At 52.6% G+C, this 12,828-nt stretch overlaps 2 protein-coding genes across 4 annotated transcripts in view; one reads left to right on the top strand and one right to left on the bottom strand.

Annotated features, from left to right (window-relative positions):
• Positions 1–7,948, bottom strand: part of SCNN1G (sodium channel epithelial 1 subunit gamma) — an 11,322-nt gene extending 3,374 nt beyond the window's left edge. Inside the window, exons 1-8 of the mRNA XM_015643344.3 lie at positions 7,878–7,948; positions 7,369–7,693; positions 6,330–6,624; positions 5,691–5,884; positions 5,196–5,299; positions 4,537–4,700; positions 1,708–1,806; positions 421–538 (exon numbers count right to left, since the gene is read on the bottom strand). Of these exons, the coding sequence (XP_015498830.1) occupies positions 421–538; positions 1,708–1,806; positions 4,537–4,700; positions 5,196–5,299; positions 5,691–5,884; positions 6,330–6,624; positions 7,369–7,693; positions 7,878–7,908 (1,330 nt within the window). The 5' untranslated portion in view covers positions 7,909–7,948. The remainder of the gene's footprint in view (positions 1–420; positions 539–1,707; positions 1,807–4,536; positions 4,701–5,195; positions 5,300–5,690; positions 5,885–6,329; positions 6,625–7,368; positions 7,694–7,877) is intronic.
• Positions 7,949–8,464: 516 nt separating this feature from the next.
• Positions 8,465–12,828, top strand: part of USP31 (ubiquitin specific peptidase 31) — a 30,328-nt gene continuing 25,964 nt past the window's right edge. For all 3 annotated transcript variants that reach the window (XR_001524130.2, XR_001524131.2, XM_015643189.2), the window contains exon 1: positions 8,465–9,067. Coding sequence is in view for 1 of the 3 variants with exons in the window: in XM_015643189.2 (XP_015498675.1) it covers positions 8,486–9,067 (582 nt within the window). In the remaining 2 variants the exon portion in view is untranslated. The remainder of the gene's footprint in view (positions 9,068–12,828) is intronic.

Genomic DNA, 12,828 nt, shown 5'->3' on the forward strand with positions numbered 1-12,828 from the left:
CAGGGGCTGTGTGACAGGGACACTGGGGGTGCAGGGGCAGTGTGACAGGGTTACTGGGGTGCAGGGGCAGTGTGATAGGGTTACTGGGGGTGCAGGGGCTGTGTGACAGGGACACTGGGGTGCAGGGGCTGTGTGACAGGGACACTGGGGTGCAGGGGCAGTGTGACAGGGACACTGGGGTGCAGCAGCTGTGACAGGGACACTGGGGGTGCAGGGGCAGTGTGATGGGTTGGTGCTGCAGGGGCTGTGTGACAGGGACACTGGGGTGCAGGGGCTGTGTGACAGGGACACTGGGGTGCAGGCTACAGGGGCAGTGTGACAGGGACACTGGGGTGCAGGGGCTGTGTGATGGGTTGGTGCTGCAGGGGACAGGACTGGCAGCTGAGGCATGTGCAGTGCCAGAGGTGTTTCAATACTAACTCCAGTTAGGGTTCTTCTTGTAGTTGCAGTACTCGGCCCCAGCAGGTAAGGGCTGTGCATACTGGGCACAGCCACACGAGTCCACCATGGCCTTCTGGAAGCAGGAGTGCAGGCAGATCTGGGGAGAAAAAACAGAGCTGGGGGCTAAGAGGCAGCACCAAGCTCCTGTGCACTCAAAAGCATCCTGCTTATCACAACAGCAGTGGGAGAGGAAGCGTTTCCCTGGGCTGTCAGGCTCTGCTGTGAGTGAATACAAACACAGACAGAAAGTACGGTGCAGGGTTGAGACTCCAGTGCAAAAAATAAGAATATTATCTTCTCAGAGGATTACATGTATGGGGGTTCTGTGAATGCCCCCACTTCCCCTACAGCCACAGAAGCTTGTGTTGCAGTTGCTCTTTACAGAGTCAAGGAGAGGGTTTTAGGCCTGCCATGGCACGTGGCCCATGAATCACTAACTAGGTGTGGGAAGTGACTCACAGCAGCAAACTTCACAGCTTCCACCAAACCCTGCTGGTCCTACTGGGAGAGGTGAAGCTGGGAGGATTAACAAGGCAGCAGAGCTGTAGTTTGTGCTAAAACACTGGGACATGCAGAAACAGAACTTCTCTTTTAAATCCCAGTCAAGCCTTTTGGTCCCAGTCCCAGCCCTCCTGAGCACTGAGTTTCAGTGAAGTACTGTTAATAAAAACCTGAGATAATGTCTGGCTGATTCTACCTGGCACTACAGCACAGCAGATTTCATATTTCCCATAAAACACAAATTCAGCCTAGACCTGGGCTTTGCATCAGGCAGCAGGTAATGTAAGTACAATTCTTCAAGTGGAGAGTGCCAGAACAACTGACACTCTCCAAGAGGACCCAATTACATAAACCATGCAAAATTAGTGGAAACTTACTCTGTAAACAAACATCCTGCTATCTGGATACTGATTAGATGGTTTCTGTTATTCTTGGAGTCCTAAAGGTCACAATTTCTGGCTTCAAGGGTTACTAAGCTGCAACCTTTACTTGGCCAATATTTTCCAGTCTCATTGCTTGGAAATTGCCTAATGAGCTCATGTTCTCTCTTTATCTAAGACGGTGCCTGAGGGAACTTCAAACAGCAACCACTTAGGAATAAAAGTTGGATTTTAAGAAGTGCCATTGCATTTTTCATCAGTGGTAAAAGCAATAACCCTGTGCTCAGACTGTTCCCACTCTCAGGTCCTGAACCACAAACTGTTATAAAGCTTTTTATGCAGGTAGTTTTCAAGCAACTGATAAACCCAAATGTAATGGCTTTACCTGGAGTGAGTAGCTCTTGTTATAGAGATTTTCCACAGGTATGTCATCTCCTGTCTCTGTGCAGTCACTGTAGGGTTTGCTCAGCTTGCGAGACTGAGTCTGAGAAACAAAAGAACAAAAGTTGTTTTTTTGGAGCTCACAGAGAAACAAAAGGATTCAGTGACACTTTATCCCAACTCTGAAACTGTAAGTGATAAGGCAGCTTTGAATAGAATGTTTACCTTTTGCTACCTAAAATGATTTGTCGATCCCTTGTCAAAACAAGGGTTTTTTGTTTCTAATATCCGTTTCCCAAAAAACTGCTCTGGCGGGATTCTCTGCTGTCTTCCTGGAAACCTTCTGCAGGAATGCAAGGTGGTATGATCACAGCAGTGAGGATTTTTCAATGCAGAGTAATCCATATGCATGTTCTCTCCTAGTCCTAGAGGCTGTGCATGTTTACTCTGGATGTTTGTGTTCTGAGCAGGTTGTTGGATGGGGTTTTTGGTTATTTTCTGTGAGGATCCCCACCTGCCCGAGCTGTTGTTGCACTGGCTGCTCCTGTGCCATGGGTAAACAGCACTTGAGGCTCCACTAGTGCTCAACAGCACCTCTCTCAATCCACTCTAAATCAAATGTTTGTGTCTCCCTCAAACCTTTTTCCAGGTGCTGCTTTGACCCTTCCTCTCAAATGCTAATGACTTTTCCTGTTCTGCAATCTCTGCCCAGAGCAAAGAGCTCTGATATGCCAAGTCTGTGCCTGCAAGCTCTGTGAAACCAGGGCTGGGAGCCCTCAAATTCCCAAAATCTGATTGCAGCTCCATGGCCCACTTCCTGCAGACTGCCTTACCTCCCTCAGCCCCTGCTATCTTTCTGCAGTAATTATCCAATACAATAGAGTGGCCTGAAACCACAAGAAACATCCATTTAAGAATCTATTCACCTTTCTCTACAGAGTTTAAAATTAGAATTAAAAAGTTCTTTACAAAGGATCAATTTAGCAGGAACCTGAGAAAGGCTCATCACCCCTAAGGCACTGAATGCAGCTCCTGAGGCCACACATGATAGAAGCATACCTCACCACTTTGTCTACAGCAAGAGAAGGCTCTGGGCTGCTATGGTGAAAGTCGGTGCTTTTAGAGATGCTCAAATCTCTCTTTGGAGGGCAAGATGGGATTTCTGTATTAGAGATGCATTACTTCTGAAAACTGACTGAAACCTGCTTTTAAATTCCACATCCAAGGTAGTGCCAAGACACTGCCTCAGTCTGCTCCTGGGGCTTCCAAGAGATGATCGATCCTTTGTGTAGAATTATTTTGTTGTGGCTTATGCTCCTACAAAAGCTTACTTGTTCCTTCTGGTACTGAAATAATTTCCAAACTAAATATTTAACTAAAGCACTGTAACTCAAGCAATGCTTTGTTTGCTTTCCAAACATCTTGGAATATTTTTGGAGGTGGGGGGCAGTCCTAGTACCCAGCAGAAACCCATGAGCAATAACCAGACCCTGATGCTGTGTTCAGAGCCCAGCAAGCAGCTGATGTGGGACACAGCTGCTGTGTCCTCCTTTGTGACCTTGCACGTGGGCACAGGGATGGATCTGGCACCGCGGTGCTGCAGCCCTGTCCTGACAATCCTGACCCCCCACCACTCAGCAGGCTCTCTGGAGCTGTTCTTTCCCAGCAGGACAGTGATCCCCAGCTTTTGTTCTGAGACCAGAAATTGTGTCCAGCTTCTATTTCGGTTGCCTCATTAGAATGCAATTGATCCCTTCCTCATGACAAATCTTTTATATACAGACACTAAGATGTGCCCAATCTTGTTTCTTATACTACAGCTACAGTCCAAATCTATTGTGCTAAGAACATATTACATTAAATATTGAGACTGCCTTCCGTGACTGTCTCTGTACGGTGTGATGGTGACAGAGAAAACAGTCTTGTGAGACTTTGTGTCCTCACACCATCCTGGTTCCCAAACCTCTCAATCATGATTGACCAAGGAGTTGATGCCACAGTTTTCCAGACAACTGGAAGACAGTTAACTATTTGCATTTTGTAAACCATCAGCCCTCTTTTAATGTCTTTTCTAATGCAGGGCCTACCACGATTCGGCACACCCAGATAAGGAGGATGGCTGATACTCCCACCAAACCACCAGAAAGAAAAGCAGAGCTGAAGTGCTCACTTAACAGCCCATCCAGATGAAAGAGGACCTGGCACAGCTTTCGCTGCTGTGCTGAACCCCCTTGGGCCAAATGCCTCCTCTGAACTACACTAAATGGGGAAAGCAGGAGCTGCAGCTCTCCTTGCCTTTGCTCACAGCTGGCAAAAGCACAGCCGCTGCCCACGAGGGTGTTTTTACTGCTGGGATAGAAAGAAAACCAGCAAAATGAGGCTCACATTCACAAAACAGCTCAAGGGGTTGTGCTGCCACCATCCCTGAGGACCTGACCCCAGTGGGGGCACCCACAGCTCCAGCCCAGGGACCCTCGTGGGATGAAACTCCCTGCTCACTGCTAAAGCCAAATGAGGCACTTGGCAACACATTCTTGTGGTTGTGGATTTTGCTGTGAAAACAAAACCAAAAATCCCCTGGAAAGCCAAGGGGTGGGAGAAAAGGGAGAACAAACAATATCCCAAGCTGGTTTGGTTTATAAAGACCTGATTTTCCCAAGGCCTCTTTTGTTCAGAAAAGTGCTATCACAGGATTTCCCTCAGGGTACTTCAGCTGCTGAGTGGGTATTTGAAGGCCTTGGAGCTGCTGGCTCTCTGAAATCACCTCATCAGTTCCTATTTACAGCAGTACCAAGGCAAAGGGGTGCCCCCGAAGGAGATGGTTGCCACTCACAAAGTGCATCCCTATGGAGGTGGCCGCTGCAGTTTCAATTTCCGTGCCTATGTCTTCAATGAAGGGATACTCGTTTTGGTCGTGGACGATGATCTTGGCTCCCGTGGATGTCACCAGGAAGGGGTTGTAGTCGGCTTCGTCGATGTACAGAACAACCTGCAATCCTGAACCACACAGACGAGGCAGGAAGTTACACCAGGAGCCAGAGCCACATTTCTGGTCAGGGAGGGCAGCACGGTTTATTTCATGTTATCTGGCCTTAAGCAGAACTGTAACAGCCAAGCACAGCCAGACCAAGACACCTGCAGCCAGTAATATCCTTTGGTGGTACCGAGTACAACAAACAAATTACATCTGTGTAGAACGTGGCTGGAACTCACTTTAAAAAGTTATATAACTGGGCAGCAGTAATTTCAGCTGGAAAACATTAGTGATGCAATGATATTATCTGTATTCTCAAGCAAGAGTTTGCACTAGTTCAAACAGGCATTTCCCCAATCAGCCTGTACATCTACAGCCAACACATCGCTCACGCTCCAGCAGGATCCAGTTTGCTGAACCACTTGTTATCAAACAGTTCCTCTGCAAACTGCCCTGGAACAGCCCCAGTGTGCAAAGTGCCCTGGAACAGCCCCAGTGTGCCCAGTGCCCCCACTCACCGTACTCGCTGCCACCCGTGGATGTGCTCAGGATGCTCCCATTCTCACCACTGTTGAAGGTGTAGCAGTTCCCGTGGAGGGGGTGATGGAAACGAGTGAAGTGCCTGGAAGAAATCGAATATCATGACATTAGTCCCTGTAGTTCTGTCTGTGGGAGAAAGGCAGCACATTTGGGCTTTGGTTTTGAGAGAGACAGACCAGGACTGCATGGGGGTTTTATTATTTCTTTTCAAGAAGTTTATTTTGCTGAAATATGTGGGTCTCTTTCTGAGTAATTTGAAACTACATGGCAGTATGATCTAGTTTAATACATCAGGAGATGGAAACTCGAGGAAGTTTTAATGTGGGAATGGGGGTTAATGGCATAGGGGAGGCAGATTCACAGAACTAGCAGTGGCTCCTGCTGGAATTCAGCAAATACCAAATATTCCATTCCTATGTATTATGGACTTGGAAATAAACTGTTAAGATGGCAGGAATTTTCTGTGCACTGACCTTTTGTCACAAGATAGTCCATCAAAGAAACATGTCAGTATAAGGTCTTCAGCAGAATAACTCAATTTTTCCTTAGTCTCCAGGGGAATTTGTGCCATGATGTTCATGTAATGCAGCTTGTACCACTCCTGGATAGCGTTAACACCCGAACTGAACGTGTACAGGGCACACTCACTGCTGTTGTTCGCGTCACACTGACAAGCACAAAGGTGAAGAAACATTTCAGATGGACTGAAATCACGGATTCTACAAGGGAGGTGTAAATTAAGGATTGCACAAGGTACATCCAGTAGTTTTTCTCTTCCACAGAAATAACCATGTGTGAAGTTGCAGTGGGCATCAAAGACCTTTTATGCAGGGCTAAATGATATGACCAAATATTTCAGGACCAAAAAAGGTCACAGATGACACTAATTCTATTTGGGAAGACTTCAGGAAGGTATTCTCTTCCAGAGAGCAGGAGGTGAATCTGCAGCAGCCACGGAGGCTTAGGCAGAAGAGCAGACAGGATGCTCATCACCACTGTGTACCACAAAGCCACCTGAGCAGGCAATAAAAACTGCCAGAGGGACACTGACCCCAGCACAGCCCTTTGCTGCCCCACGGGGAACCTGCTGGCCAGGGCACAGTGACACTCACCAGCTGAAAGCCAATGATGTCATTGGAATCACCCGAGTTCACGATGGACGAGTCCTTGTGAAAGACACTTCCCTCTATTTTCCTCTTCTGCCCACTGTGCAGGTCAGTCGCTGTCCTGGAGAAGTCCTCGACCTTCAGCAGAGGGATCTGCTGGAAGAAGTCGCTCCCTGAGCTGTTCCAGTCATCCACTGACCGGCGCACCTTGGACTTGCCCTCAGAAAATCCATAGAAAGTCTCCAAAGCCTTTTTTGTCTCTTTGTCCAACTCAGATAAATATTCTTTCATGGCACTGTACCTGCGTGGAAGACAACGTGACAGTGACATCCCATCCCACCTCACTGCCCAGCTGCAGTGCTCTGCCTGCTGCTCTGTGGTTGCCAGGGCTGGGGACAGAATTCCCACAGCAGTTTCTCACACCAGTGAGGGCAGACACAGTTATATCCATGGAGATCTCAGAGCGAGGACCACAAGAAGCAGAGCAGACCGAGCTACAGAGAAAGTTCTCCCAAAACTCTCAAGCTCGTTATGTTAGGAAGTCTGAGGAGACGGAGTATGTTGAAATAAGACTTTATCTGTGAAGAGTCATCAAAGAGCAGGATCCCCGTGGGGACCCGGGTTGGGAATCTGGCAACAGAACAGACAGCAATGTAAAGCATGATTTGACAAGAGAAAAAGTATTGTTGATAGATCATATAAAAATCTCCCATAAGGAAAAAAAGAAGCAAGAGAGGAGTGACAGATGTCCCCTTTCTATTCTTCAGGGGATGACGCTATTTGTAATCCTGAAAAGAAGGGAATTTGAAGAGCCAAAAGAGCTGACAGGGACTGTCTGGAGCAGAAAGCAGCGTGAACCGAGCCGAGGTGAGCAGGCAGCAGTGAAGAGTGAAAGGCACACGGCACAGAAGGGGATGTGGCACACCAGGTGCCGTACAGGTAAACCCACTCTTGGGAAAGCGCTGACAAGCAGCACCGGGACGAGCTCGGGAAGGAGTCCGGTGCCGTGCTGACCTCCCGGCCTCCTGCCAGCCCCGGGCCTTACTTGTAGGGGTTGATGTTGCAGATGGTGACGGCGGGGAACGGCAGCTTCTGGAACTGGACGGTGACGGAGACCGAGGCGCTGTAGTAGTTCATGAGGAGCTCCGCGCACTGCCAGAGGATGAGCCCCACGGCGCTGAGGGTCAGCAGGATCCAGAGCAGGCGGCGCAGGCGGCCGCGGGACACCACGATGCGGCGGCAGCCGTGCGTGTTGGTGTTGAGGCAGTACCAGCGCATCAGCTCGCTCAGCGTGGGCGCCTGCGGGCCCCGCACCGGCAGCGTCCGCTTCAGCCGCGCCGTGATCTTCTTACCGGGAGCCGTGGCGGCCGCTGCGGGCGAACCGGGCGCTGAGGGGGCGGCAGGGGAGCGGCGCCCGCCCACCGCCCGGTGCCCCGCCGCCCCGCTCCTGTCCCGCCCGGCCCCGCGGAGCCGTCACCCGCCATCCCACCCCTTTCCCGGTGTGTGATCCCCGGAGCGGCGGTCCCGGGGAGGATCGCGCTCGCCGCGCCTCACCTCGGCCGCCCTCCGGGCCCGGCGGCGCCATGCTCCGCTCCCAGTCCCGGCGCCGCTGCCGATGGGGCGGCGGGCGGCCGCCCCGGTACCTACCCCCGCCACCGCCCCGCCCCGGCCCGCCCCGGCCCGCCCCGGCCCGCCCGCCCCGCTCCGCGGCCGCGCAGCGCCGCCCCACGGCGGCGGCGGGGGCTGCGCGGGGAGCGCGGAGTAACGGGCCCGAGCGGGGCGGGCCCGGCGGCGGGAGCAGAGCCCCCGGTGCGGCGCGCGGGGCCCGCGGGGGCGGCCCCGGGGGCGGGGGCAGAGCCGGGCCCGGGGGCGGGGCCGCGGGGCGGGGCCCGGCCGTGCCCGCCCGGTGCCGGGCCAGCACCGAAGATGGCGGCGCTGCGGCAGCGTCTGCCCGTCGCCAAGGTGGCGGCGCGGTCACGTGGTGGCGCGCCCCGCCCCGCCCGCTGCATGGCGGCGCCGTGAGGCGGCGGAGCCGCGGCCCGACCCGGCCCGGCGGGATGCGGCGGCCGCCGGGCTGAGCTCCGGGCTGAGCTCCGGGCCGAGCGCCGCGCGGGCTGAGCGGGCCGAGCGCCGGGCGGGGATGCGCGCTGCGCCGCGCCGCCATGTCGCGGGTGAGCGGCCCCGGGCCGGCCGGCAGCGCCAAGGAGAAGCGCTCCTTCAGCAAGCGGCTCTTCCGCGGGCGCGCGGCGGGCGGCGGCGCGGGTTCGGCCCCGAGCGCCAGCCCTGCCGCAGCCCCGTCCGGGCGGTCGCTCGGCGGGTTCATGAGCCGCGTGCTGAAGACCCTCTCCACGCTCTCGCACTACAGCAGCGAGCCTGAGCCCCGCGGCGCGCTCGCCCCTCGCCTGCCCCCGCCGCAGGCCACGGGCGGCCTGGGCAGCTGCTTCCCGCCGGGCCCGCCGCGCAGCCCCGAGCCCCCGCCGCGCCCCGCCGGCAGCTCCGAGGCCGTGCCCGGCGTGGCGGGGCTCCGCAACCACGGCAACACCTGCTTCATGAACGCCATCCTGCAGTGCCTCAGCAACACCGAGCTCTTCGCCGAGTTCCTGGCGCTGGAGCAGTTCCGCGGCGGGCCGCCCCCCGCCGACGGGCCGCCGCCCGCGCCCGGCGAGGTCACGGAGCAGCTGGCGCAGCTGGTGCGGGCGCTCTGGACGCTCGAGTACACCCCGCAGCACAGCCGCGACTTCAAGGTGAGCGGGGGCCTCGTCCCGTCCGGGCGGGAGGAGCGAGCGCAAGGCCGCTGGCAGCAGCTCTGCGGGACCGGTGCCCGCGGTGCGGGGCTCACCACACGTCCAGACGTGACACAAAGTGTCACCAGCACACGGGCACCGCACGCTGCCCTGCTCGCCAGCTTTGGTGGGTATCTTGCCGCTGGGCCGAGCTCCCACGCGGTGGGAAGAACCGTCTGGCCTTGCCAGCTGCGTGCGTAGATCTGGAGTGCTCTGCCTGCTTCCAGCATCCTCCCAGAGCAGCAGACTCTGGTCAAGTGGCAGCGTTGGACACCCACGGCAGCTCCCTGGCGATGGGACAGGTGCTGCCTCTGTACTCTTTGCTCACGGTGTTTGATGTTGGCTGATGGCTCTGGAGGGTTTTTATGGTTAAAAATACCCATTTTAATGTTTCATTTCTCTACTGTGCTGCCATTAGGGAAGTTGCAACTAACTGTTGTTTGGGAGTTGTGAGCACGCATGGAAGAAGGATGTTGAAGGCTGTGCACTGTAGTCTACTAACCAAGAACTTGTGAGTCTGGGCTGATTTGAGGAGTGTGTTTCAGGAGTAGCTGCTTAGACTCTCTTGCCTGGACTTGCTCATGTTTGGCCCTTGTGCTGTGGTTCTGTCCAACAGCCCGTGCCCTTCCCAAGCCTCATGCCTGCCCCAGGAGCTGCTGGAGCAGAGGGCTTGGTCCTTGTGCTGTGGCTTAAAAACACCCTGCATGGCTTCAGATGAAATCAGGCACAACTGTTTTAAAAGTGCTCTTAGGCCTACTTTGCCTCTTGGAATAGGGAGAAGTATTATTCCTGGCACAGAGGACTCTTCAGGTGTGTGAGAAAATCAGAGGGTGCGTGGTAGCTTCCACACCATGAACTTAGGGGAAATTATAGGGGAATTTTTCTTGCAGAGTGACTTGCAGAGGAGATGTTCAAATGCATGAGAACACAGCGAGAACATGATTGACACAGTCTTGGGCTCTGTGCCTGTGGTTCAGCTGGGGTGCACAGCAGGTAGAGAACGGGTCCCACAGTCAGCTCTCCTTTGGTGGCTGCTGGGTGGTGGCATGTCCTAGAAGGTCCTCTGAGGCAGCAGTGGCCTTTTGCACCCTCGGCCATTTGGATGGTTGCATGGCCAGGACCTCTTCCCTTTGCTTCTGCTGTGCCTTTTGAGGCAGGTGTGCCCACCTGTCCCAGGGCTGTGCTGGGATATTCCCTGGAGACCCTCCCTGGCTGTTTGTCTTCCAGTGAAGGTGCCTGCCTTCTCTCCGGATGCCTGCCACAAGGACCAGGCGTGGCTCTGGTCCTTTCAGGAGAGGTTTTGATGGCAGAGTGCTTGGAAAGCCGATCACTCAGTGAGTGTGGTCTTGGCAGCACCATGGGGCACTCACCTTGACCTGTCACTGCTCCTGAGGTGGTGTGGCAGCAGAAGGAATAGTGGATTTCTCCTGAGCAATAGCAGGAAGAAAGGTTGTGAAAGCAGGATTGTCTTCTGACAGTGGAACTGATAGAAGGAGGAGCAGCTCTCTTTCTAGGCCAGGCTCTGCTGTTCACACAGGCTGTGGGAGCAGGGCTGGGATACGAGTGACAGCAGGAGGAAGAGCATCAGGGCCAGGGATTAAATTAAGGCCATGTTCTGTGGGAGTTGATAGTAGAACTTTGCTGTTTGCAGACATCACTGACGGTAAGCGAGTGATGTTCTGCTTGTGGATGGAGCTGGAGCCCATCCATCTCCTACCTGCCAGGTCCCTGGAGGTTTTAAAAAGCCTCTTGCTGGAGGGAATCTGGTCCCAGTTGATCCAGTTCAGCACTGCACAGTGCCAGCAGCCTGGGTCCTGCTGCAGGACTGTGTCATTGTGTCAAGTGCTGTTCCCTTATAGAGGTCAATTACTTCTAATATGAAATTAATGCTTCTAAAGACAGTTACGTTGCCTGAACCTGTTATTAAATTCAGTTCTTAATTAAACTTTTTCTCAGTAGCAGATTTGCACAGTTCATTTACAAATGTAAACAATGGCCTTAGATAGGAGAAAGGCAAAGATAGACATGTTCATTCTGGAAACTGCTGCTTCTCCCCAAAACAAGGAAAACATCCCCCCACCTTCTTCTGTTTAGAGGGTGAAACATTCCTGGTCTGTCTTGGTGTCATTTTTCTTAAGGGTGTAAAGTGTTTTCACAGAGTAATTTCAGGCTTTCCCTCCAAGAGTAATAGCCACTGACTATGCACTGATAGTAATATTTATTTGATAGGTAAAAGGTTCTTTCTTCAGCATGCTTTCAAATCCATGTGTTTGTTTCCTTGCTATTTTTCCTCTTTTTGGCACCAAATGTGACTGGGCAAAGGTGCTTCCTAATTCCTAAATACTTCTCTGCAGTTGCTAAATGCACTTTAGGGTAAAGGATAATACTTATTTTCTTGCTCATTCTTATATCTGTAGGCTTCTGTCTTGGAAGAGAGGAAATTATTTTCAAGGGAGCATGTCTTAGAGTTCTTGTGGACAGGGGCCTTTTAAGGGATGATTTTTGGAATGCTTTTTACCCTCAGCTGGTTTTCCTTGGTAGTGTTTCCTCTTTTTAAGTTGTCTTCAGGTAACAGCTATGTCATGGGTCTCTGGATGATGTAGCTGCTGAAACCAAGGAAAATGCAGTTCAAACCACTGGTTTGTGATAAATGGTTCATCTTGTAGTTGCAGGTTGAGGGGAGAGCCTGGCAGAGAGCTTGTGCACAGAGAGGGGAGGTTGGGAGTGCTGACAGAGCAGGGGAAAGCGGGGCTGTAGAAGGCTGAGGTAGTAGGAAAAGGTCCATAAGGACTGGACTGAGAGGTGGAAGCAGAGGTGTTTGGATCCTGGGCTGGGAGCCTGGGCAGCCCTTCCTGGGGAGCAGAACGGGAGCACCATGGCAGAGCTGGCACTTGCTGGGTTTCTCTGCTGAGGATGACTGTCCCTTTGGTCCTGTGCTCCTTTGCTGTTTGCTTTAACAATCCTTCTCTTCCGATTGCTCGGTGGGTTTTGTTTTCCTGCCCAAACAAAGCTGCTGCTTTCATAACAGGGGCCAATATTGCAGCTTGTGCTTCCTCTTTCCCCTTTGTGATGGTGTGACAATGGTGACAAACATCTATTGTATAAGCCCAGCTTTGGGCTTGTTTTTTTGCAGGGAGCTGTCTGTCCTGCCTGCAAAGTTCCTGGGAGTGTCAGGGAGGACAGAGTGCCCATTGTACTGGGAATCGGTCTGCAGCACTCAGAGGTGATGGTGGGGGTCCTCAGCAAGAAGAATTTTGATTTTAACTAATTATGAAATCATGTTCTTATGGAAATCTGCCTTCTGTGGAGTGTGGGTCTTCTGTGAATGATGAGGCTCTTTCTGTTTTGAGACTTTCTTTGAGGCTCTAAGGCAGTCATACACTGAAGCATGCCAATGTTTAGCATGACCCTTTGCACGCCAGAGTTGGGATTGCATTTCTTGTCCTACAAGAAGATGGCCTTGGCTGTGACCTGCATGTTCAGCAAATACAGCACAGTCCCCATAAATCAGTTGGGTGGGATTGTCAGAATTGGATCTGAACCCAGAATGAATCCCTATTCGTAAGGCAGGGATTATTGTGCCATGTTAAATGTGCTGCTTCCTTTTTCATTTATTTATCTTAAATTCTTTATTTATTTCTTTTTAAATCTTGGTGTGAGATTTCCAAGTAGCTGTTTGAAGCTCGTTTCAAGGTGTTTATGGAATTCATTTGGTGCAAATA

Source organism: Parus major, chromosome 14 (assembly GCF_001522545.3).
Source record: "Parus major isolate Abel chromosome 14, Parus_major1.1, whole genome shotgun sequence".
NCBI lineage: Eukaryota > Metazoa > Chordata > Aves > Passeriformes > Paridae > Parus > Parus major.